Genomic DNA, 26,594 nt, shown 5'->3' on the forward strand with positions numbered 1-26,594 from the left:
CTGGGAAGGGAAGTGATTGTCTGCACATACACATGAAAACTGGTTCAGTAAACGTAGAACAACGGTTTCAATCTGGTTTCGAGATTCTGTGGAAAACGCTGACTCAGTAAGGAGACAGCGGCGGTGGTGGTGGTGGGGGGGGGGCCCAAAAGCTCCGCGGGCAGCTCCGGGCTCAGCACCACGGTCAGCGCCCGACCTGAGTGGGCGGGGCCGCTCAGCACCCAGCGCGTCAGCGGCCGGAAGCTCCTGCCAGGGTTTGGGAATGGATGCGATCCAGAGGGAACACCGACCACGGTCTTATAAGGAGCGCACTTAGTGTTGTGGAAAGTGACGTTAAGAAGAGGGGGTTCCCCACCTTGGTTCCCCGCCCCCGCCCCCCACCCAGTCAAATAAACACAACAAACGACTTGACGCAGCATAACAGAATGGCTGAGTTTAATGCTTCAAGTTTTCCTTTTCCTTCCACAGGGCTTTGTTTTAAAAATAACAAAATGAGGTAAATAAGTTAATGTATGTACACGTTATAAACACTGTGTCGGTTTGCGGCCGCAGCAACTGGAGTCGCTGGAGAGAAAGTTGCTGCGCGGCGGCTCGAGGTCAGCCGCCTGCCACGTGAGCAGATTTGTCGTCCTGAGGAGAGTGGGCACGCTGTGGGGACACGGGGTCTAGAAGCATTTGCGGTGGACGATGGACGGCCCGGCCTCGTCATACTCCTGCTTGGTGATCCACATCTGCTGGAAGGTGGACAGCGAAGCCAGGATGGAGCCGCCGATCCACACTGAGTACTTGCGCTCAGGCGGGGCGATGATCTGTAAAGACATCGCGTCAGGTGGGGGCGGCCTGCAGCCCGAGGCCCACTCGCGGGCAAGGGCAAGGGCGGCCGCCCACCTTGATCTTCATGGTGCTGGGGGCCAGCGCCGTGATCTCCTTCTGCATACGATCGGCGATACCCGGGTACATGGTGGTGCCCCCCGACATGACGTTGTTTGCGTACAGGTCCTTCCTGATGTCGATGTCGCACTTCATGATGCTGTTGTAGGTGGTCTCATGGATGCCCGCCGACTCCATGCCTGGGGATGGCGGGGGAGAGCGTGAGCAGGTGCGGAGGGTGGCGGGACGCGCGCGGCCCGGGGGGACGGGCCGGGACCGGCGAGGATGGGCGGGGCTCACCGATGAAGGAGGGCTGGAAGAGCGTCTCGGGGCAGCGGAAACGCTCGTTGCCGATGGTGATGACCTGTCCGTCGGGCAGCTCGTAGCTCTTCTCCAGAGAGGAGGAGGAGGCGGCTGTGGCCATCTCGTTCTCGAAATCCAGGGCCACGTAGCACAGCTTCTCCTTGATGTCGCGCACGATCTCGCGCTCAGCTGCAGAGGAGAGGAACGAAACAGGAGCTTTCAGTGCGGGGCCTCGGGGCCCGTGCGCCGCCCCGCCCGCCCAGGGGATCCAGTCGCCGCTCACCTGTGGTTACAAAAGAATAGCCACGCTCGGTGAGGATCTTCATCAGGTAGTCCGTGAGGTCACGGCCAGCCAGGTCCAGGCGCATGATCGCGTGCGGCAAGGCGTAGCCCTCATAGATGGGCACGTTGTGGGTGACGCCGTCGCCGGAATCCAGCACGATGCCTGCGAGGGGGCAGGACGAGGAGTGAGAGCTTTCCTTCACGCCGCGGGGCCGCGGCAGGCCCGCCTTTGGATAGGAGCGAGGCCGGCCCGGGCTCTCGCGTTGAGAGCAGGCGCGCATTGCGGGGGGGATGGTGTTCAGCCGCGCGCTGGGCTATGTGGCTCCGCGGGCACTCACCCGTGGTACGGCCGGAGGCGTAGAGGGACAGCACGGCCTGGATGGCCACGTACATGGCGGGCACGTTGAAGGTCTCAAACATGATTTGGGTCATCTTCTCGCGGTTGGCCTTGGGGTTGAGGGGGGCCTCGGTGAGCAGGGTGGGGTGCTCCTCGGGGGCCACACGGAGTTCGTTGTAGAAGGTATGGTGCCAGATCTTCTCCATGTCGTCCCAGTTGGTGATGATGCCGTGCTCAATGGGGTATTTCAGGGTCAGGATACCTCTCTTGCTCTGAGCCTCGTCGCCCACGTAGGAATCTTTCTGCCCCATACCCACCATGACGCCCTGCGGAGTGGAGACACGGAACACTCGTTACCTCGGCTCAGGGCGGCGCGGCTGGGCCACGCGGCGACCCCGACCCGGTCCCCTCGGCGGAGGCTCAGCCTGACCTGGTGGCGAGGGCGGCCCACGATGGATGGGAACACGGCCCTGGGGGCATCGTCGCCGGCGAAGCCGGCTTTCACCAGGCCGGAGCCATTGTCGCACACGAGGGCAGTGGTCTCGTCTTCGTCACACATGGTGTTTGTTTTCTGCAAGGACAGAAAAGCCATGTAGATGCATTGCGCGTCAGTTCAGGAGGCCCCGCCGACCCGAGTACCCTCTGTCTTGTGGGACCTATGGACACCCCCAGGCTCCCGGTTACACGCATCAGGCCAGAAGAACAGCCGAAGGCACCTTCTCTAGTTTCGCTCCCCGGGCTCGGGGCTGCTCTGAGCCTGGGAGAGAGACACAAGGGTCGTTGAGACCACACAGAATTCTTCCATCCCGGGAACCTAGGGGCACAGTGTTCCGCTTCAAGCTACCTGCTGCAAGAGCCAGGCGCTAGCGCCCACCCTCACCGCACCTCGGTGGCCTCACCGAAGGAGGTTAAGGCCGCGATACTGGCTTTCGCTAAGCGAGTGTGAGGGTGGAAGGAGCCTGTGCGAAGGGCCATGAAGCACCATCCAGGGAGAAATGCCTTACTCTGGAACCCCACGACATTACAGACTGACAATCGAGGCACTCTTTCGTCTAATGGCGAGCGCAGGAAGTCATGGTCCTTACTGCCCCTTGGCTCCGGCGCTCAGTTAAGAGGTAATTGCTTTTGGGGCAACTAAAACAAAACTTTTTATATACCGGGGCACACATTAAATGCCAGGTAGAGCAGCCCAAAGTAGGGATGTGAAGTTGGAGATGTTTCCAAAAGCTGCTTGTCGCTTGTCTCCTCTTTAAAGAGCGTGTGCCTCTGAGAACCGAGGCTCAAGGCGCAGATTTGGGTCTGATCAAATGAGTTAGTTGGATCCTATCCCTCTGTTCCCTCCCTATGCCTGCCCTACCTGGGCGAGTGGCTACACCTGTTGCTCTCCGGCTTGGGCCCTGGTCGCCGCGGGAGGGAAGCAAGGCTTCTCTCGACGTTGTCCGCTGCGGTGGCCGATTGTACCCCCGCTCAAGGTTTATATAGCCCGTGGGCGCTCCCCCCTCCCCCCGCGCCTCCGCGTAGGAATGTCGCTCCCCTTCTCGAGCCATATTTGGGTGTTGGGCACTAGAGACCTCTCTCTCGGCCGGTTCGCGGCCTGAGCCCCCGCCCGGGTCCCCTACACTGACCAAAGAAGGAGCGGCCTGGCTCGGGCCCAGGTAGCGCGGGCAGGGCCGTATATGGAGTGTCTCCCTGGCTGGTCAGCCCCTCCCGACCCAGCCCATTTGCCCGCTGGAGGGGATAGGGTGGAGCGAGGGTCACCGTTCGCGCCTGAGGCTGCGCCTGCGCGCCTGTTCTCCCGGGGCTGCACCTGTCCCGAAAGCCTCCTCTCCCCAGTCCACTCTGCGCGCACTGGACGTTCTACACTGTGACTCCCACATTTCGCCCCTACTGCGGGTTCTTTTCTCAAACCCCAACCCCTCACGTGGGTCTACAGGGAGGAGGAACCGTGTCCAAGCGGGGGGCCGGAGAGAAAGGGACACCCAGCCTTCCAAGCAGGGAAGGAAGGCGACCCTTGCCCCTAGAGAACTTCATTACTCCCATCTTCACCCATGAGCTCCCCGAATCCAGAAGGCTGATCCAACTCGGTCCCCACCCCCACCGCTGGGAGGGCCCCCAGCGGCGGGAGGTTGTGCAGCTGTCCCGGGGCAGACAACTGGCAGTGGGCAGCGAGGGCGAGAAGGAGGCGCGGGGTTCCCGGGCACAGGCCCAGGGAGTGGCTCTGGCAGCTCCAGGCATAAAGCCAGGGTACTTGGAGCTGTCCGCCTGGGTGACAGGGTGATGCGCAGCGGCGCTCAGGGGTTGGTGAAAAATGTGAATTTTATGAGACGTTCTCTTCCTCGCATACTGAGAGGCCCCAGGTTGTGGTGAGCCAAGCTGAGCGCCCCACCCCCACACCTTGATGGGCTCATTAAGAGTGTCCTGCTGGGACTGAAACGGGAGGGTCACAGCGCAGGACCCGAGGTGAGTGCTCTTATTCGATGAAGCCCTGCTCGTCCTTCCTCTCAATAAAGAGGGCAAGGGCATTGCACTGTACGACAGGCAGCAGTTTTTCCTTCTGCAAAAGTTGAACAAACTCATTTTTATATTTAGAGGATGATGCTCGCCAAGGCCAGGCCACTTCCCAGTAGCGAGTCACCGTCTACTAGGGCTGGCTGAGCACTTCTATTTATACCCCTGCTATACGGCCTATGCCTTTTAAATTTTCTAGGATTTGGATCTACTTGTAAGGAGGTGGAGTGGGGGCGTCACAGGTTATCCAGTCGGTGCTCCAGGATGAGAACAGTTTTAACCTTGCTGTGCAAGGCACAAGGAGAAACAATTTTCTGTAATGAACTCAGTGACATGCTTTAAAGGAGTACATCAGCAATGAGGAGCAAGCCAGAATGGAACCATTGATTTTTCTGATGTGCTTAAGTGTTACCAAAATAGGTGCAATTGCCATTTGGTAGTGGAACTCAGCAACTGGGACAGGTGCAGGCTCTCCTGGGGAACCTAAAAGCACATGTAATCCTCCTCTGTAGCTCCATCAGAAGCACTTCCTAAAAATGATCAAAGTCAAAGAATAAGGAGGTAGTACAGGGCCTATGTAGTGAGTATAGAGGGCCGTCCACCCTCTATTAAAAGCTATCAGGGTTTCATGTTTAGCCTTTTCAGTTATTTCAGAGAACAAATGAATAAATAATTGACAGAAGTAAATTTCATTTTTAATACCTGTAGTAAAAGGGGTGTGTGTGTGTGGGGGGTGGAGAATAGCTTCAATTTTGGTCTTAAATGTGGGAATAAGTGTGCTATAATTCACTAAATACCTAATAATTTGTTGACATTTTAAAGAATGGTTTTAGTATTTTCCAAAACTCACTCAGTGCAACTCTTCTCTTTTAGAGCAAGCTTTTCTAAGCCCAGAGTCTATTAAATTCCAACACACATGGAAAGCTGTGAATAAAAACCACTCACAGCTAAGAGAGGTCTGCTAGTGCAGCAAACCCTGGGAAGATGGGTCCTGAGAACACAGGTCCAGACATCTGCTCTCTGTCCATAATGCGGGCTGGCTTAAATAGTCTCTGACAGGTCACTATGGGCAGCTCAGTTCTATTCTGGTCTTGTCGGCTTCTCATTGGCTTAGGTTAGGGAACAGACCTAATGACCAGAGGGAAAAGCCAACTCCATACATGTACGCCTCTGGGGAGCACACCAGGGCTGTTCTCTTGTCTAAGCGGGGACTGCCTGCATATCCTTTTGAGAACTCACACTAAGGTCAACCTGGAGGGTTTGCCTGACAGCTCCTGCTCCGAAGGGTGATGCCTCAGCTCCCGATAACTCTGACAAGGCCTTTTTGCTCCAAGTCAGTCAGTGTACCCACATCCCCTTTTCTCCAGTCTTGGCCCTCATATATCTGTATATCCCGATCTTGCTTAGCCTAAGCCTTCTATCATGTTGCCTATCAACTTAAACATGCGTTTGTAAAACATGCTATATGCTTTCATTAAACTTATTAACTATCCTGTAGTAAATAAGATAGGTGCTATTATTTTAAAAATAAGAACACTGGTCTTAGCCAGTTGGCTCAGTGGTAGTCGGCTCAGTGAGTGGATGTTCCGGGTTCGATTCTAAGTCAGGGCACACAGGAGAAGTGACCATCTGCTTCTCCTCCCCTCCTTCTTCTCTCTCCCCTCCCCCCCCCCCCCCCCCCCCGCCATCCAGCAGCCATGGCTCTATTGGTTTGAACAAGTTGGCCACCCAAGCACTGAGGATGGCTCAGCAGTCTCTGCCTCAGGTGCTAAAAAGAGCTGTTGCCAAGCATTGGAGAAATGCCCCAGATGGGCACAGCATTGGACCTATAGGTGGCATGCCGGGTGGATCCCAGTTGGGGTGATTGTGGGAGTCTGTCTCTGCCACCTCTCCTCTTAATAAATAATAAAATAAAAATAAGAGCACCAAGGCTCAGTGAGGTAGACAACATGCCCCAGATCCGAAGCAGTGAGGATGGTTGCTCCCTCTCACGAGAGGTCAGGGAAAGGCGAGGACTGCTTTCTGTCTTCCTTTATCTTTCCGCAAACTTAGTACAGTTCTGGAAACATGAGACCCTCTAGGCATCTTTTCCAATGAAGGGGCCAAGGGCATCCTGAAATGAAGTCATAGCCTTCTCTGCAACTGAGAGGTTAGCAAAACACATTAAAAATGGTTATGTCTGGCCTGACCAGGTAGTGGCACAGGGGATAGAGCATTGAGCAGGGACACAGAGGACCCAGGTTCGAAACCATGAGGTTGCCAGCTTGAGCATGGGATCATAGATATGACCCCATGGTCTCTGGCTTGAAGCCCAAGGTTGCTGGTTTGAGTAAGGAGTAACTTAATCTGCTGTAGCCCCCCACCACCACCTCGGGTCAAGGCACATATGAGAAAGCAATCAATGAACAACTAAGGTGCTGCAATGAAGAATTGATACTTCTCATCTCTCCCTTCCTGTCTGTCCCTCTCTGTCACATTAAAAAAAAGATTACATCTGTTCATTAAACACACGTTACAAACAATAGGAAGAGTTCATCTAATTTTTTTTAAAGACTTTATTTATTCATTTTAGAGAGGAGAGAAGGAGGAGAGAGAGTGAGAGAGGGAGAGAGAGAGAAGAGGGGAGGAGCAGGAAGCATCAACTCCCATATGTGCCTTGACCAGGTAATCTGAGTTTTGAACCGGTGACCTCAGCATTCCAGGTCGACGCTTTATCCACTGCGCCACCACAGGTCAGGTGAGTTCATCTAATTTTAAATGTATTTAGAGTGCACAAAGATTTTTGTACAGACTTATTACAGCATTTTTATTTAAAATAGAAAAACGCAACAAAACCCAAATGAAACCAAAACCATTAACCCGTGTTTTAAGATTATTATAAAGAGAGAACTGTTCAATACTGATACAACCACGTGACAGAATCATGCAGTCAGTAAAAATTGTATTTTGAAGAATATTGAAGACAAGCCTTCTCAAGGGGGTAAGAACTGGCTCTTGGAGGGGTGAAAAAAAAACTTAGCTATTACAGTGACTTGTAGCCTTCAAAGGACATGTACATAACTAGATATACAGTATATCCATGATATTAAACTTTCATGGTTAAACTTTCATGGGGGTAGAGGAACAGAGTGATTAGGAAAACACTATCTACAAAGACTCCTTATGAATGAAAAAAAAAAGTTGAGAAAAAGCAGGTCCTCAAATAATGTTTCTTTCATCGAACAGGTCACTGTAACAATGAGATGCCTAGGAACTTAACTGGACTTAAATCAATCAGCTTGTGGTCAAGCTGGTTCATTATATGTTTTGCTGCAGTTCCCAGAACCCACCAACAGTGAGGACTTACTGCACTTAGATGAAGGACACACAGAAATGCTTCCAATATCTCACATCAAAAGAAGTTGGTCACAGAATATAACAGGATGCACTCACTGTCCAGAACATTCTAAGATATATTTCAAAATGGCAACTGAAGTTATTTCTGGCTGGTTGAATTTATTTTCTTCCATATACTTAAAAAAATAGGTTTGACATTTTCTTTTTTTGTGTGTGTGTGACAAAGACAGAGAGAGGGACAGATAGGGACAGACAGACAGGAAGGGAGAGATGAGAAATATCAATTCTTCATTGCAGCACCTTAGTTGTTCATAGACTTTCTCATATGTGCCTTGACCAGGGGGCTACAGCAGATGGAGTGACCCCTTGCTCAAGCCAGCAACCTTGGGCTCAAGCCAGTGACCATGGGGTCATGTCTATAATCCCAGTCAAGCCAGCAACCCCGTGCTCAAGCTGGTGAGCCTGTGCTCAAGCTGGCGACCTCGGGGTTTTGAACCTGGTTCCTCCGTGTCCCAGTCTGTGCCACAGCATGGTCAGGCTAGGTTTAACATTTTCTAAGTTTTTGTTGTTGTTGTTAGAATTACACAAGATTGTTTTTTAAAAATGTACTTCAGTATTTAATGAGCAGATTACATCAGAATAGGTAAAGTCATTTTCCCTTCAATCAATTCCCAGTAAAATGTCCAGGAATAAGTAGGTAGGGCTAAATTATTTAAATACATATATTTGCAGTTATCAGCCTCAGAAGATGCAAGTGTGTTGGATGAGAACAGAGCAAGTCTAAGGTCACTGGGGTGGTCCCTCCATTGTTACCGGAGAAGATGAAATGCCTCAAAGAGCCAGAGCCACCCACTGATGCCTGCCTGGCCCCAGGACACTGCCGGGGGAGGCTTCAGGCAAACTATGATCCAGACCCCAAAGTAAAAAAGGAAACACAACCCAGTTTTTAAAAGCTTTCTTAAAAAACAAAATCTCTACAACAGATTTGTGGGTATCCGTGGCCTTGCACCCACAAAGGATTTCTGCACGTCCCTTAGAACGTATCTCAAGTTCTGCCTTCATCCTTGACAGCCACAAGTTCACAGAGCCTGTGATCAAATCCACAGCCTTCCCCTGACTTTGTCCCAGCCACTGTGTCCCTCAGAACAGTATTCAAGGACAGGAACGGGGAAAAGGTCCTTTTTCAAGTCAGTGAAGGTTCTCAGACCTTAGAAAGCACGCTCACCTTTACAGCACTTTTATAATTTGTCATCAGTTACTTAGTTTACATAAACATCAGTAATCCTTTGAGAAAGGCTATCCTGTGGGACCAATTTTAAAACTTTAGAAGAAAAAAATATTCAAAATCTTAGGCCTAATTTCACCATTACTGTTACTTCTTACCTGTCATCGGACAAGTCCCTCTTCCTAACTTCACTATCCTCCTAACCTGGACACTGATACTGCCCAAAACACAAGTCACAAACAGAAAAAGAGGTGGCTGTTAATATCCTTCCTTTGATTAATATAAATGGCCCCCTTCACCCATCTTGTGAACACATTCAAAGGCTGGATTTGGAGCCTAGGGGTGGGGTGCAGGGTACACACGACAGTTATGCTGTGGAACCAGGAACTGGAGTCTCTTCACCCTGTCTACCTTCTACCTTCTCAGCTGCGGCAGCAAGCTGTTTAGTGAACCTTCAACTGAACTAAAGAGTGACTATGCCAGCAGCTCCCTGTTTAATCTCTGATCTTTCTTTAAAGCTGGATAAAAACTGAGTCAAGACAAAGAAGCTTTAAGAACCACTGCTTTTCAGTTAAACCAGTTGCCATATTAAGAAAACTTATAATGGTTTCTAGCCATTATACATGCTTTATAATAGTTATACAGACTGAGATAAAACTGTAATTCAGTGTAAATCATCCTAAAAATACACAAAGCTGATTGAATCCTTAGACTAAAAGATTTTAACTAATATCAACACTAAAAAGAAAGCCACACAAATGTTTTGGGTTTTTTTTGTATTTTTCTGAAGTTGGAAACGGAGGCAGTCAGACTCCTGCATGCGCCTGACCGGGATCCACCGGCATGCCCACCAGGGGGCGATGCTCTGCCCATCTGGGGCACCGCTCTGTTGCAACCAGAGCCATTCTAGCGCTTGAGGCAGAGGCCACAGAGCCATCCTCAGCGCCCGGGCCAACTCTGCTCCAATGGAGCCTTGGCTGCGGGAGGGGAAGAGAGAGACAGAGAGGAAGGAGAGGGGGAGGGGTGGAGAAGCAGATGGGCGCCTCTCCTGTGTGCCCTGGCCGGGAATCGAACCTGGGACTCCTGCACGCCAGGCTGACGCTCTACCACTGAGCCAACTGGCCAGGGCACAAATGTTTTATTTACTAAAATACTTCTGTTTAATACTTTACTTACATAGAAGTTTTAAAGTTTTCCCAATGAATTAGTTACCAAAGTCACATGCATTAGACCCACTCTGTTTTGCCATTTGGTCCTATGATTCTTTGTTTGTAAGTGAAATTTCACATTTATCTTACTAGATATTTCCAACCTGCTCTCACCAAACAGAGAACAAATACCCCAGCTTCCCTTCAGTGCATCATGTCCCAAGTCACAGCAATTTCAGAGACAATCTAGTGCAATCCTGTGGTTTTTAGTTAGAAATGGAAGCACAGAAGTAATATAAGGATCCAAGTAGTCAGAACCAGGACAGAACTCTGGAACCTGGTTGCAGTGAGATGAACAAGAACAGGTCTTGAGCATGGAAACAACACCTAACAAATTTCAGGTGGAGAAAAGGTGAGAAAAATATAATGTACCTATAAAACAAAACTGTAGCCATATAGTTGTTTTTCAGTAGCTTCCAAATAAAGTATATACATATAATAAAAAACCTCAGCAAAACATATTATAAAACTGTACAAACTGCTAGATGTTCAAGGCCTAACATTTTTTTTAACTTTGTAACAGATTTTCAGCAACAATGACCATTTTTAGAAAAAGTTACACTTGTCCCTGGACATAATATTCATAATTTGCCTTCAAAACAAACTCAAAGTAAGGATTGGACTTCAAGCTTCCGAGCTGCTCTGCTTGTAGCAGGTCCTTCACCTCCGGTAGGTAGTCACTGAGCTGAATGCCTACAGACACAAACACAGAAAGTCAGTGTTTACTTTCATAAAACTTGAATTAGGATGACTGATGATGAAAACACCTGTGCTTCTATTTAAACTGTAATGTCACTCTGCTATTGGGAAATACTCTTTGAAATTCCTTCCATCTGTCAAACGTATTTGTAAGTCTAACCACATGACATTCTTAGAAGAGGCTTGAGTGTTTTTCCCCCTGGTGGCTAAAATAACCAATCTATTTCAAGTCTTTAATAAGACCTGGAATCTTTTCATTTTTCTCCATAGCTGTAAGCATTCCTCCTATGGGGAAGTTGTTTGTTGTTGGTTTTTTTTAATTAATAATCACTTGAAAACAAGTATTTCAAACAATTATATATTCTCCTATTTGGGAAGTAATTTAGTTGAAATCCTTTCATGAAAGCTAGCTACAGTACTCCAAATGTATTAGAGATGTACTAAAGTTTAAATCTAAAATTATGTAGTGGAAGAATAATTTCTTTATCAGTCCTCTGGAGGAGAGCTGGGAAGCCAATGAGCACTGATTAAACTGAGATCTGGGGATATAAAAATGAGACTCATGGACACAGATAAAAGTGAAGTGGTTACCAGGGGGAAAGGAGTAAAGAGGGACAAATACATAGTGATGAAAAATAATCTGACTTTGGGTGATGGGCACACAACACAATAAACAGTTCACCTGAAACCCATGTACTCTTATTGATCAATGTCACCCTGTTAAATTAAATTTTATAAATAATTTTTTTTAATTGGGAGGTCTGGTTAGTTATAAAAGAGTGTGTATAATTTTTCTCACTTGATAAAGAAAACCGGAAGAAAAATTTTAAATAAAATGCTTTTTATAATTTGTTACATTACCATAAAGTTCTCACAACCCTATTTTTAATGCCCTCAAAGAGCTTAGCATCATTTTTTTTGTACTTGGTATACAATAAAAATCTGGATTAATAAATATTATTAGGCTAAATCCAAATTATATTCATTTATTACCATTAACACTTTTAATAAAGCTAATTTCTCTATAATGTTACACTTGTAAAAATATCACATTAATTTCTATAAGATCAATTCTCTAAAAAAGTTAACATCTTATTTGATTTGTTTCTACAATATAGGCCTTCTGTGTAGACCTAACACCTGATGGATCATTTCTTTTCTTTAGAGCAGGGGATGAAAGCTGAATGAATGCAGAGGTCTGGCAGGGAGGGCATAAGGTGGCGGTCTGGGTCTGTTACACTTTAAGCGGAAGCCCCATCCAGAAGGGGCAGCTCATCAGCTCCAGTTGACTGCTGGCCAGGCTGCTGTAGGCAAATCTTCTGATTTTTAAAAGGAGTCAGAACACAAGACTTTTGTACAACCTCATCTCAACTATTAAATGCTGGTGACTACAGCTAGTGCTCAACTTACGACCACGATTGGTTTGGACAGAGCAGTCGTAACACGATTTGGTTGTAAGTTGAGTAGGCTATATGTACAGTACTGTGAAATGATGTTATAAAAATCTTTTTAAAATATTTTATTTATTGATTTTTTAGAGAGAGACAGAGAGAGAGAGAAGGGGGAGGAGCAGGAAGGATCAACTCCCATATGTGCCTTGACCAGGCAAGCCCAAGGTTTCGAACCGGCGACCTCAGTGTTCCAGGTCGACGCTTTATCCCACTGCGCCACCACAGGTCAGGCATAAAAATCTTTAAGTCATATTTTATCATAATTTTCTTTCATTATTGTTATATATCATAAATTGTTTCTTATTTTTATATTCGTCAGGTTTAAGTAAAACACTGCATTACCAGTACAACTGGTTTAATATTTGCAAAGATAATTTCCTTTTGGTAGACATCTTGGGAGGGGTTTGATGACAAATATCCAAGACACAAAACACAAATTACTGTACGGAGTCTAGGATAACAGTTGAAATGGTGCACGCGGAGATGGTAGTGCTGGCGGAAGCTGGTCCGCACTGTTGTACGCTCAGCCGGGCAACGCTTGCGCTGCCAGACAAGGAGCAGTCATGACTAGTGATAATGGTTGTAAAGTCGAATAATTGTAAGTTGCATAGGTCGTAAGTCAATCAATATTTGTAATTAGTAAAAAAAAAAATTTTTTTTTGTATTTTTCTGAAGCTGGAAACGGGGAGAGACAGTCAGACAGACTCCCGCATGCGCCCAACCAGGATCCACCTGGCACGCTCACCAGGGGTGATGCTCTGCCCACCAGGGGGCGATGCTCTGCCCCTCCTGGGCGTCGCTCTGCCGCGACCAGAGCCACTCTAGCGCCTGGGGCAGAGGCCAAGGAGCCATCCCCAGCGCCCGGGTCATTTTTGCTCCAATAGAGCCTTGGCTGCGGGAGGGGAAGAGAGAGACAGAGAGGAAGGAGGGGGGAAGTGGAGAAGCAAATGGGCGCTTCTCCTATGTGCCCTGGCCGGGAATCGAACCCGGGTCCCCCGCACGCCAGGCAGACGCTCCACCACTGAGCCAACCGGCCAGGGCTAATTAGTAAAAATTTTGAACTCCATGTCCATTGAAAATATGTGCATTTTGCTGTATGTATAATGTACTTCAATAACAGGTGAAAACAAACCAAAGGGCTCCATGTGGCTAATTAAAAAAGTACATCTGCAGAATGAATTCATGCCACAGGCTGAAATAGTCTGTGAAATGTAATGTGAGGATATTTGTATCTCTCTACCTCCAGAATCTGTCCTTTAAAGACATTTACTATTGTACAGGGAAGTCATGTTATTAAAAAGGTTTCAAAAATAAATGTCCTTGGCTTGTCATAATAAACATATACCTTTTATTTATACACACACATACATTTAATAGTTTCCGCTTGTTTTTGTCCTTTGGTCAAAATTTAGGAACTTTTTGTAAAATTATAACTTCCCATTCCTGATTCCTTCCCATCTATGATTTATAACCTAAGAATAGCAAAAGCTGCAAAGTCACCCTGAATTAGCACTGAATACTTAATTAGCCACAACTCAGTTCTGTGGTCTTTTCTGAGAACTTCATGGAAAGCATCGGGGTCTAAGTGCTTCCTAATCACATATTAGGCTCTGCCGGGGAACCCCCGCCATACAGAGCCATCACCCACATCCAGCTATTTCTTCAAATTCCAATTATGGAAAAGACAGTCTTAGAGATACATATTTGCTCTTTCTGAATTTTACATTTTCAAGCAAAATATATTTTCTTTTGTTATATCCCTTCCTTCATCATTTCATTTTTAATTTTGATAATGAAAAGGCTTAATTAATTAACCTTTGTGTTATTTACTCATCTTTGAAAATGAAAGCCCTCATGGAATCTACTGTTAATGTGGGGTGGTCAAAAATCAATTTTTCATAAATAAAAGTCCAGGTCAGTTCTGAGCAAATTCCAAGTAATCTAGTTACAGAACTGCATTTTCATTTATTTAGTCAGTTACAAATGGAGGTTTAAAATCTGAAAAGTATACTAAGAGATCAAAGTAGATAGGGTCTAAGGTAGAAGTTTCTGAAATGCAAACATTGAATTTGCTTTTCTTTACCCTCAAAATACTAGTTGGTGCATTTAGTTCCACAGCACTTCTCTGAGAGTCCCCCTTCATTTCACTTGGTTAAGCCAGTGATTCTAACACGAGGGACTGTAGAATGGAATCTAGTACAGAAAAGCTGGGGCTATAAATCTGCAAAATAATTCTAAATGTTCAAGGAACAAATGTTTATTGAGTGGCTACTACAAAATGTACCAGGCACTGGGTTGGACAGATTTTATGTGGATTAAATAATGTATATTGTTGACATATGTATAGAAAATTTTCAAATGTGTAGAAATGTCAGCAAGATGGATAAAACGCATATCCAATTAGGACTACTGAATTTTCAATAGCTTTTACAGGCCCTGGTCAGGTAGCTTAATTGGTTAGAGCTCTACCCCACCAGCCCTACTCAATCAGCACCATGTTGTCCATGTCCATGAGTTTCTCTTTTATTTGTCCTTTTTTGCTCAATACTTCCACCCCTCACCTACAAACAAAATAGAGCCCTTCCTTAATTTTAAATAAATCTCTCTAGTTCTGAATGATACTGTTTAATCTTAAACCATCCTGGCACCTGACACTTTGGCAAATCCTCATTATTCTAACATTTCTGAAACTGAGCAGTAATGTTATAATTCCACTTACCATCTTTTAAAAGTTTCTGTAAGATTTTCACAAATATACTGTCTTTAGATACTTCAATTGGATCATCTTTACCATCTGAACTGGACCAGCTAGAAAAGAAAACAAGGAGGAAATGAAACCATGGACATACCTGAAATGAATGACATCTGCTTGCTCTTGTGGTTTTGTCTTGATAGGGGCACAGGCATGGCAAACCTTGAGTTCAGTGACTTTTTCAAATTATTTAAACAAGGAGTTTTAAATTTGACTATACTTAGAGTCTTTAAGTTAAATACAAGATGCTGCACTGAGGTAGCTATTTACCAAATATAACCATTATGGATTTGATGTCAAAACCAAGTAGTGAGGTTTCTTTCCCAAGGAATTTCTACACAGATGTAATAAATCCAGTAAGGGCCCCACACTATGATGTTTCAGGGCATAGGCAATAGTCACACATGTTTTAACATTTTCTAGTCTTTGTAAAAGTAGGTAACCAGCGTCTGGTATGCAAGTTTGCTTTATCTAGTTTAGATTATCTGCTACTGAAATCCAAACACACAGAACCATTGCTTTATAGTAATCAATGTATATATTCCACATGTCAAACAAAAAGCCAGAAATTCCAGTCAAATTACAGCATATTTAGTTATGATTAGGAAGGAGAATCAGGTAGGCAGAGCTAGATGCTTCAGAGGGTGACCTCCAAGACCAAATTAACAATTTTAACTATTTGGGAGTGATCAGAGGAAGAAATACTTGAGTAAAAATAGTTCTATTCTGATTTCTCCACACCATGAGAAAAAGAAATCCATGAGTAGGAAATGCTTTAGCATCCAAGTCATGCTCTCTTTAAAATCCTTTTGCTAGAAACAGCCCATCCCTACAGCTGATTATTCTTAGTCTGTCTCAGCCACCACTGAACACTGTTCCCACAGACAAGAATCCTCTGCAGGAAGGAGACAGATGTCAAAAAGAGGTCTTCACACCTAGAAGGGGGTGCCAATCCCCAACTGTAATCACTTCCTATTAAATTACTTCTTATTAAAAAAAGAAAAAGTAACCTCAAGTCTTGTTTGGCAGAACTGGCCAGACTTCTGTGTGAACTGAGTCTAAATTTTAAAATCAAAAATAGAGTACCAGTTGTCCTAAGTCCTCAAGCCCCCTTAATTACTGAAAGAAAAATGTAAGATTAATAATGCCACCACTAAATTTTTAATAATTTATTAGTATATGATGTAATACAATTAGGTTACAAAACTTGTTTTTTTAAATTAGGTGAGAGCAGGAAAGGCAGGGAGACAGACTCCTGCATGCGCCTCAACCTAAGCCCCCTATGGGGCGATGCTCTGCCCATCTGCGGCACTGCTTGGCCATTGAGCTCTTCTTAGTGCCTGAAGTAGAGGGCAGGGGAGCCATCCTTAGTGTGTGTGGGGCACAACTTGCTCAAATCAATTGAGCCATGGCTGTGGGAGGAGAAGGGGAGAGGGGGAGAGGGGAAAAGAGGAAGAGAAGAAGAGGTGGACAGAGGGAGAGAGAAGGGGAAAGAGGAAGGTGAGAAGCAGACAGTTGTTTTTTCTGTGTTCCCTGACTGGGAATGAACTCGGGATATCTATACTCCACGCTGACATTCTACCACTGAACCAACCGGCCAGGGCCTACAAAATTATTTGATATATGACATAATATTCCTAAAGAGTACTTTACCAAAACCATATCTTAGATTCATGCTATGAGAACATACTTATCTCTTTGAAGAGCTTTGCAAAGGATTTCCAGTTTCAGATTATTTATATTTATATCTTCCTCCTTCAAAACAAAACAAAAAATTCATCAGTAAGTCCTGATTTTAAAAAATACATGCTAAAATTTGAGTTACTTTACCTCATAATTCTGCACAACTACTGGTTCACTTTAATTCATAATTTAAAAAAATTTCCCTTTCTTTAAAACATTAACACTACACAGAAGAGTAAGCCAATTAATAACTTATAAAGTAGTCTGATTATTCTCTGATAATCTGATTTTATGAGAAACCCTGAGAGGGTTAAGATTTTAAACAGCGTAATGTAAAAGCCAAAACTCTGTTTTGTTTGTTTGTTTGTTTGTTTTTTTACAGAGACAGAGAGAGTCAGAGAGAGGGATAGACAGGGACAGACAGACAGGAACGGAGAGACGAGAAGCATCAATCATTAGTTTTTCATTTCCCGTTGCAACACCTTAGTTGTTCACTGATTGCTTTCTCTTATCTGCCTTGACTGCAGGCCTTCAGTAGACCAAGTAACCCCTTGCTCAAGCCCACGACCTTGGGTTCAAGCTGGTGAGCTTTTGCTCAAACTAGATGAGCCCGCGCTCAAGCTGGCGATCTTGGGGTCTCGAACCTGGGTCTTCTGCATTCCAGTCCAACACTCTATCCACTGTGCCACTGCCCAGTCAGGCTGTTTTTTTCTTTTTAAAAATTAAATTTTGGGCCCTGGACAGTTGGCTCAGTGGTAGAGCGTTGGCCTGGCATGCAGAAGTCCCGGGTTCGATTCCCGGCCAAGGCACACAGGAGAAGCACCCATCTGCTTCTCCACCCCCCTCCCCTCCTTCCTCTCTGTCTCTCTCTCTTCCCCTCCCGCAGCCGAGGCTCCATTGGAGTAAAGATGGCCCGGGCGCTGGGGATGGCTCCTTGGCCTCTGCCCCAAGCGCTAGAGTGGCTCTGGTCGCAACACAGCGAGGCCCCCTGATGGGCAGAGCGTCGCCCCCTGGTGAGCGTGCCGGGTGGGTCCCGGTCGGGCGCATGCGGGAGTCTGTCTGACTGTCTCTCCCCGTTTCTAGCTTCAGAAAAATACAAAAAAAAAAAAATTAAATTTTGGCCCTCACCAGTTGGCTCAGTGGTGGAGCATCGGCCTGGCGTGCAGGAGTCCTGAGTTCGATTCCCAGCCAGGGCACACAGGAGAGGCGCCCATCTGCTTCTCCACCCCTCCCCTTCTCTTTCCTCTCTGTCTCTCTCTTCCCCTCCCGCAGCCAAGGCTCCATTGGAGCAAAGATGGCCGGGGCGCTGAGAATGGCTCCGTGGCCTCTGCCTCATGTGCTGGAATGGCTCTGGTTGGAACAAAGCAACGCCCCAGATGGGCAGAGCATCGCTCCCTGGTGGACGTGCCGGGTGGATCCCGGTCGGGCGCATGTGGGAATCTATCTGACTGCCTCCCCGTTTCCAACTTCAGAAAAATACAAAAAAATAAAAATAAATAAAATAAATAAATATTTAAATTTATTAGGGTGCTACTGTTTAATAAAATTATAGTTTTTAACTGTACATTTCTACGATATATGATCTGTGTACTACATTATTCCCACCTGCAGTCAAATCTTTGGTCACCATGTATTTGGCCCCCTGTACTACCCCCACACCCTTCCCTCTGGTAACTACCATGTGGTTATCTGTGACTATGAGATTGTGTTTGTTCAGTTGCTGCTTTCAGTTTTATATCATACACGAGTGAAATCATCTGGTTCTTGACTTTACCTGTCTTATTTTGCTAAGCATGACAGTCTCAAGATCCATACATGTTGTTGCGAATGGCTGTTTTAAAAAGCTACCAAACAGCCTGACCAGGCGGTGGCGCAGTGGATAGATCGTCAGACTGGGATGCAGAGGACCCAGGTTCAAGACCCCGAGGTCGCTGGCTTGAGCGCCGGCTCATCTGGTTCGAGCAAAAAGCCCACCAGCTTGAACCCAAGGTCACTGGCTCCAGCAAAAGGTTACTCGGTCTGCTGAAGGCCCACGGTCAAGGCACATATGAGAAAGCAATCAATGAACAACTAAGGTGTTGCAATGTGCAAAGAAAAACTAATGATTGATGCTTCTCATCTCTCTCCGTTCCTGTCTGTCTGTCCCTGTCTATCCCTCTCTGACTCTGTAAAAAAAAAAAAAGCTACCAAACAATTACTTTCAACTGCAAGACCAATTACTTACCGCACAGAATTTTCATTATAGTCCTTTTTTCCAAAGGCTGAGAAACAGCTTCTCTTGGTTGAATACTAACAAGAATAAATTGCTAAAGCAACATAAATTGAGGAACTAATAATGACTTAATAAATGGAAGAGAAAAAACACCTCAGGACTAAAAGGTATTTTTTTCCTGTTTTATGTATTCAGTTCTACAGAAAACCCTACATAGATCTGATTCTTGCCTGTGATTAAAGTGAGTGATTTTACTTACCTCATCAATATATTCCAGTAAGTCCAAAGCTTTCTTGAAATCATATTCATTAGCTCTTCTGTTCTCTTCGCAGATATATAGCTACGGCAAATGAAAGTCAGGTGAGGAATAGTTTAAGTAAAGATATAAGTGACTAGAGAAATTACAGGAGAAAAGAAGTCATGGTCTTTCAAGTAAGTTATAGGTATTTTTATGGTAAGAACAGGTTTCCAAACTACACTTCATGTGCGTCACAGTAAACTCTTTTAAAACATGCAGATGTTCAATCAGTAATTAATTGGTATATATACTTTTAAAATGTCAGTGAATTTATATTCTTAAGACCAAGGTAATATACACATTTTAGCATTCCTAAGCATTTTTAAAGCTGGTTATTATGCCTTGGAATTGTTGCCCTTTCAAATAGTTTTACAAGTTGAGATCTATGATAAAACACGAAGTTGGTCTACAGTTTACATAAAAGGTAAAACACACAGCAACATGTTACCAACAGTCATCCCTGGTTGGTTAGACCATAGCTGACTATACTCATTTCTGTATTATGCAAATTTCCTGTGATTTTTATAATAAAAAAAAATACTTGCCTTATTAAAAATAGCAATTTGAATTTTCCTATCTTTTTATAACTGCTTATAACAAATTTCATTTAAAAATATTGTACACAATCCTTTAACAGAAGTACTCAGAAAAAAAGCTATTTACTTGTTTTCATTGTCTTACAACACTTAAAAAACATTACTTAATTTCATTGTTTCTGAACATCCTTTTTTCTCTACAATGTTAACGTCTTTGAACTTGGAATGTGGCATTAAAATTAATGGTGTAGGCCCTGGCCGGTTGGCTCAGTGGTAGAGCATTGGCCTGGCATGCAGGAGTCCCGGGTTCAATTCCCGGCCAGGGCACACAGGAGAGGCGCCCATCTGCTCTCCACCTCTCCCTGTCTCCTTCCTCTCTGTCTCTCTCTTCCCCTCCCGCAGCCAAGGCTCCATTGGAGCAAAGTTGGCCTGGGCGCTGAGGATGGCTCTGTGGCCTCTGCCTCAGGCGCTAGAATGGCTCTGGTTGCAGCAGAGTGACACCCCAGATGGGCAGAGCATCACCCCCTGGTGGACGTGCCAGGTGGATCCCGGTCAGGCACATGCGGGAGTCTGTATGACTGCCTCCCCGTTTCCAATTTTAGAAAAATACAAAAAAGAAAAAAAGTTAATGGTGTAGTGCCCTGACCAGTGGCACAGTGGATACAGCATCAGCCCAGAGCACCAAGGTCTACAATCCTGAGGGTATGGCTTGACCCCTGAGGTCACTGGTTCAAGCCCAGATCAGGGCACATACGAGAAACAATCAATGGCACAGCTAAGTGGAACAAGGTGATGCTTCTCTCTCTTTCTCAAAAAACAAAACAAAACAGGACAAAAACCAAAAAAAAATGATGTTCTATCAGTGTAAAAATGGGCACGACTTTTCTTACTGATACATAAAATAATGGTAAGTCATACAAGCAACAACATATTAGATTTTAAAATTAAATATGCTATATTGAGGCTGTTGTCAGCTCAATTATAAGAAACCCATTACTAATAGAGAAAATATTGATGGTTTTGAATTGTTTCCTTTTTTAATATAATTAGATCAAATTCAAAGTAATCTTATGATATCATTCTTGCATTTGAAGTGCTTTCTTGAAAGGAAAATAAGCAGAGTTGAAGCTACAAGTGATATGGTAACAAAACTATCTTCCCTAGACTGCAGCCCACACCCTAGTGATGCCCTTAGGAATGGGTATGCTTCAGAGGGAAAGGGTGGGGATGCCAGTCACGCTATTAAATCCTGGCCCTTAAATCATTCTTCTTACAGAGAAGACGGAAATGCATCTCATGGTACACATCTGTCTTACACTGGAAAAGCAAGAGACCTGTCATTTCTCCTGGTCGCCTGGGTAAGCATCTTTAGGAGCAGATGGAGATCCATGGGGGCAGAGGCTGATCCACTCACTGCTTTCCACTAGCTGGCGTCCTGCTCCCAACTTATGCCAGGGGACAGTTGTCAGGAAACAGGACGTGGAGGGATGACTATTCTTAAAAACTATACTACATGGCCCAAGAAACCTTGTGGTTGTTCTGAGAGCAAAAACGGGGGCAAGTATGTGAGAAGCACGTACGCTGATGAGCTGCGGCGCGGTCAGCACAGGCATGGCGCTGAGACTTAGCTGCTTCTCCACCAGCAACTGCTCGGGCAAGGTCTCCTGGTGCAGGAGGAAGCACTCCTGCTCAGCCATTTCTAGAATGCAAAACGAAAGGGGGTGCAGAGGGGAGTCAATGTTTGCTTTTGTTCTGTCATAAAACAGATCTGACTTTAAAAGAAAAAGGAATTATCTCTAAAGATAATCTCATCACTAATCAATGATCTTAGAGTGTTTTCATTCTGCATATTCTTGAGTCCTGATTCTGTTAAAACATATTCATTGTTTGATCCAAGTCATGTGAATTATCACAGCAACCAGACCTAGTTACACAGGGAGAGAAGAGGTAAGGAAATGCACCCTGCTGCTTAAAGAAGTGGTAGAAGAGATGGCTATTTTGTGAGGCACAGTCCCCTAAATCCGGGCTCTCCCAGACCTATTTTATGGTAACTCAGTAAAGTGCTCCTGCCAAAGTTTCCAGTCCAATTGCATTCACTAAGGGAATGACCTATTTAAAAGCCACCATGAGTATATTCTAGAAAAAATAAAGCCTCTTAACTAACGGTTATCTCCAGAGGATGAGGTGAAAGGGGTTATTCCTTGCCATAAACTATCCAGGCTGCAGCCCCATAACCTGGCTCTGCCCATGAAAATGTGCTGGATTGTAGAGAAAAAGGGTTGAGAACTGCTACGTAATCTCAAAAACAAGTAGCCACAGCAAAATAAAGTGACCAAAGCACATACATGTTCATTCAACACTGGTATTATTCAACAAGATCCCAATTTTATAAAAAATTAAAACATTTTTGTGTAATTTTCATACCTATAAAAACAGACTGGGAAAATACACAAAACAGTAACAGAAGATTTACAAATTTCTATAAGGAATTATTTATAAAACCAGAAAGAAAGTTATTTTCTTTGCTTGGACACATTCTGATAAGAGTCTGTAGGAAATTACTTAAACACAATGGAAAATATTTCAAAATATTTCCATTGTGTTGAGAGAGCAAAAGGTAAAATTGTCATTAAATGCAAAAATGATGACCAGAGCACCAATGATACTGAGGGTGGAGGGGAATGAGAAATATCATAATAAAGACCCATGTTAAAATATTTTGCTTAATAGCAATCTACTTCTGGTGTCCGGCTAATAAATGGCTCTCCTTCCAGACTGTCAGCCAGCCCTGCAGACTACACATACACTTCTCTAGGACAACAGGTACTGCTTGTGCTTAAAATAAAAGACTCAAGAAAGATTCTCCCAAACAGTGAAAAATAACTTTAATAATAAAAGTTAAGTGCCATGATTTCCTAAGACATTTTTTTCAAGGAACACACACAATATCTCTGATCCTTACAAGTATCCACTTTTTACAGATGAGGAAATGGAAGCTCAGGAGGTTGAATCAGCTACCCAAGGTCTCAAAGTTGGTAAGCTGGAGAAAATATGAGACCAGATCTAATTTCTGTCCAGATTCTTCCACTACACCCCCGCCCCAGAGGAAAGAAATGACAGCAGCATAATTTGAATCCAGACACCTGGGGCTTCAACCTACATAAAAATTTCAAGACTATGATGTGTGCTGTATAGGTCACCTACTGTTAGCCTTTGCTGCCCTTGCTCTGCTTCCCCCCTAAATCCTAGGAAAGCTGCTGACATCATGACAGGTCATTTCTTCTTCTTTTTTTTTTTAACTTAATTATTATTTATTTATTCATTTTAAAGAGGAGAGACAGACAGAGAAAAGGGGGGGAAGAGCAGGAAGCATCAACTCCCAGATGTGCCTTGATCATGGAAGCCCATGGCCTTGAACCGACGACCTCAGTGTTTCTGGTGGATGCTTTATCCACTGTGCTACCAAGGTCAGGCCAGACAGGTCACTTCTAAATGCTAGCTAGCATCCATCTCCTAAGAACAAGGGCAATCAACCACAATACTACCAGGTCTAAAGAATTTATTATCGCCTGACCGGGTGGTGGCGCAGTAGATAGAGCGTTGGACTGGGATGCAGAGGACCCAGGTTCAAGACCCTGAGGTTGCCAGCTTGAGTGCGGACTCGTCTGGTTTGAGCAAAGCTTACCAACTTGGACACAAGGTCGCTGGCTCGAGCAAGGGGTTACTCGGTGTGCTGTAGCCCCCTGGTCAAGGCACATATGAGAAAGCAATCAATGAACAACTAAGGCAGAGGTTCTCAACCTGTGGGTCGCGACCCCGGCGGGGGTCGAACGACCAAAACACAGCGGTCTAGAACCGCTGAACTAGGTCTTGCAATGAAAAACTGATGATTGATGCTTCTCATCTCTCTCCACTCCTGTCTGTCTGTCCTTGTCTATCCCTCTCTCTGACTTTCTCTCTGTATCTGTAAAAAAAAAAAAAAGAATTTATTATCAATATAGCAATACTGCCTAATAGTAAATATGTTCAAATTTCCCCAGTTGACCCCATAATGTTTGTTGCAGTTGTTTTGGTTATTTAGGGGATGATTCAGGAGCCAATCAAGACTCTAACACTGTATTTGGTTATCATGGCTCTTAGCCTTCTTTAATCTAAGACAGCTTCCTTTTCCTCTGTCTTTCATGTTGCCAACTGGCCTGACTATATTGTTAAATGCCCCCACAGTCAAGATATATCTAATTGTTCCCTTGAGATCATATTCAGGTTGAACATTTTGAGTAAGAATACACACAGATGGAGATATGCCAAATTACATCACTCCAGGAAGTATGTAATGTGAGTTTGTCTCACTGTGGGTGATGGCATTTGTCAGATCTGTGCAATGAAACTCTAAAAATATGAGACTATCTCCTCCCCCTTAACACCTAAACTCAATGGTTCTAGTGTCCTTTAATGACCCATTATACACCATGGTCACAAAATGGTGACTTCCCAAGTCAATCATTCTTTCTGCATTCATTAGCTGGCGTTCTTTTTTGGTAAAGATACGTTTCACTGATCCCCCTCCCCTTTTGGGTATCATTATGGATTTATCGATTTTTCTTTTTCAAACTAAAGTAAAATCCTTTCCAGTCATTCTTTTTGGTGTTCAAATTATTCCCAAATTTGGCTAGTATGGTGGGACCTATTGTGTTGTTTGATATCTCTATACTGTATTAACCCTGCTTCTGGCCCAACAAGAATTCCCAAGATCATTTCTTCAATAAGGCCTCATTTCCTTTTATTGAGAAATGGTAGTTAGAAACCAAAATGTGAGAGTAGGTATAAGACTCCTGGGGTGTCATGGCTTTTTTAGGGCTGTTCAGTGGACAGAGCCAATCATTTTTAAATAATCATGATTCCATCTTATATCTCCAATTCAAATGCAAGAATACAGATTTTGTCTATCTTTATATTTCCCTTCTCCTTGGTTCTCAAATATAGCAATATATTCGATTCTTTTTTCAATCTACCATATATACAAAATAGATTTATAGTTATGACATAAAAAAGTTCTGAACTTGAAAACAAGAACTTCAGAACCTCTACTTACAACAGACCCCAGAGTGAAGGTCAAGATTTCTTTGCAGTTCTTCTTAGAATAAGAGTCACTAGGGGTGTCATCAGAGTACTTGGTTCAAATCATTTGAATCTATTCTTTAGAAATTCTTATTTAAAACACAAATTACTTTTCTCTAAAAAGAGAATCCCAGGCATATAACTTAATAATTATGTAACAACACTGAATAGGAAGCTTTCCTCAAAGTAAAGATGGGTCCTGTTTCTAATGAATCCCATTAAGTGATATAGAACTTATTAAAGGAGTTCACCAAGAGCATGACTGATTTGTCTGTCACTTTGTACAAATTCTTTTACCTTCAATTTTTTCTTGCAGTATATCTTCAGAAAAATCAGAAGCTAATGCAGCCAATTTACTCAAGCCAAGAAGGGTTTTCTTCTTTGCAAAGTAGCGAGTTTCTGTATTTGCCAAACCCAGAAGTGTTGCATGAGCCTACAAAAAACAAAACGTGAAAACTGTGATAAGATCTGGTGATTTAAGTGGAAATAAACATTAAGTACAACTCAAACTTTTCTCTCATCCATCAATGAAAGAGCAAGTCAATATTAGCACACCAGAAAACTGCTGAGTACCATACGTATGGAAAAGTAATTTCACAATAAAGTATCAACCACTCACACTAATTACTGGGAAAAGAGACAGGTATCTGCGCCACCTAACTGAGTTACCTTGTCTAAGTCCTGGCTGTTGATTTCATGCAACCAGCTAAGGTGTTCATGAGCTTGCAGAAAATCCCCCAACTGTCCGTGCTGTGCAGTGGGCTGAGACAGCAGTTTGCCTCTCTTTCCTTTCTCCAGGTACCAACGGAACAGAAAGTCTGAAAAATTCTGTAACACAGCCAAGAAACCAATACTATGTAGTAATGGTTATTAAAAATACATTTCTGATAATAAAATATTAAGTTTCTTCCTAAGGTCTCAGACTCCAGCATAGAGATCTTGTTTTGAATGCTAATTTTCTATATTGCAGGGTCCTCAACAATTACCTAATTGAATCACCTCATTTGACAAATGAGGACATTCAGATTCAGGAAGATTTTCTTGCTCAAAATCACACAGCCTCTTTTTTTTTTTTTAATTTATTTTTTGTATTTCTCTGAAGCCAGAAACGGGGAGAGACAGTCAGACAGACTCCCACATGCGCCCAACCGGGATCCACCCGGCACGCCCACCAGGGGGCGATGCTCTGCCCCTCCGGGGCGTCGCTTCTGTTGCGACCAGAGCCACTCTAGCGCATGGGGCAGAGGCCAAGGAGCCATCCCCAGCGTCCGGGCCATCTTTGCTCCAATGGAGTCTCGTCTGCGGGAGGGGAAGAGAGACAGAGAGGAAGGAGAGGGGGAGGGGTGGAGAAGCAGATGGGCGCTTCTCCTGTGTGCCCTGGCTGGGAATCGAACCCAGGACTTCTGCACGCCAGGCCGACGCTCTACCACTGAAAATCACACAGACTCTAGATGTGCATTGTCCAATATGGTAGCTGTGGTCACATGTAGCTGTTTAAACTTCATTAAAATTTAAAAATTCAGCACCAGTCACAGTAGCCACATTTCAAGTGCTCAATGGCAATTTGTGGCTAGAAGGCTCCTTTTGGACAACACAGAAAGCAACATAGCCATTATCGCAGAAAGTTCCAGTGGACAGTGCCAAGACTTATCATCCAGAATAAAAACTTTTCAGGGGTAGAGTTCTGTGTGAAATAGCAATGTGGGCTGGTCTGATAAATCAGAATCTAGAGACCCCATATGCCCACCAGGTCCCCTGCAGGACATCTGCTGAGTG

At 44.5% G+C, this 26,594-nt stretch overlaps 2 protein-coding genes and 1 long non-coding RNA gene across 4 annotated transcripts in view; 1 reads left to right on the forward strand and 2 right to left on the reverse strand.

The window, feature by feature from the left end:
• Positions 1–418: 418 nt before the first annotated feature.
• ACTA1 (actin alpha 1, skeletal muscle) lies at positions 419–3,297 on the reverse strand. Of its 2 annotated transcripts, none has more exons than XM_066383588.1 (7): positions 3,168–3,297; positions 2,223–2,363; positions 1,794–2,118; positions 1,457–1,618; positions 1,171–1,362; positions 889–1,070; positions 419–809 (listed from the first exon to the last, which is right to left on the reverse strand). In XM_066383588.1, exons 2-7 carry the CDS (start codon positions 2,349–2,351, stop codon positions 666–668), a joined length of 1,134 nt encoding a protein of 377 aa, XP_066239685.1. In that variant the 5' UTR covers positions 2,352–2,363; positions 3,168–3,297; the 3' UTR covers positions 419–665. The 2 variants fall into 2 exon arrangements, with proteins under 2 accessions (XP_066239685.1, XP_066239682.1); XM_066383585.1 differs by having other exon boundaries at positions 3,150–3,296.
• A 707-nt stretch (positions 3,298–4,004) lies between these two features.
• LOC136404123 (uncharacterized) lies at positions 4,005–25,270 on the forward strand. The gene is made up of 5 exons (XR_010751233.1): positions 4,005–4,252; positions 20,977–21,058; positions 22,431–22,523; positions 22,682–22,735; positions 25,135–25,270. It is a non-coding gene; the product is annotated as an uncharacterized lncRNA (long non-coding RNA).
• Positions 7,470–26,594, reverse strand: part of NUP133 (nucleoporin 133) — a 61,484-nt gene continuing 42,359 nt past the window's right edge. Inside the window, exons 20-26 of the mRNA XM_066383575.1 lie at positions 25,488–25,646; positions 25,116–25,251; positions 21,281–21,399; positions 19,126–19,206; positions 16,662–16,726; positions 14,939–15,027; positions 7,470–10,762 (exon numbers count right to left, since the gene is read on the reverse strand). Coding sequence (XP_066239672.1) covers positions 10,626–10,762; positions 14,939–15,027; positions 16,662–16,726; positions 19,126–19,206; positions 21,281–21,399; positions 25,116–25,251; positions 25,488–25,646 — 786 coding nt within the window. The 3' untranslated portion in view covers positions 7,470–10,625. The remainder of the gene's footprint in view (positions 10,763–14,938; positions 15,028–16,661; positions 16,727–19,125; positions 19,207–21,280; positions 21,400–25,115; positions 25,252–25,487; positions 25,647–26,594) is intronic.

Source organism: Saccopteryx leptura, chromosome 1 (genome assembly GCF_036850995.1).
Source record: "Saccopteryx leptura isolate mSacLep1 chromosome 1, mSacLep1_pri_phased_curated, whole genome shotgun sequence".
Taxonomy (NCBI): domain Eukaryota; kingdom Metazoa; phylum Chordata; class Mammalia; order Chiroptera; family Emballonuridae; genus Saccopteryx; species Saccopteryx leptura.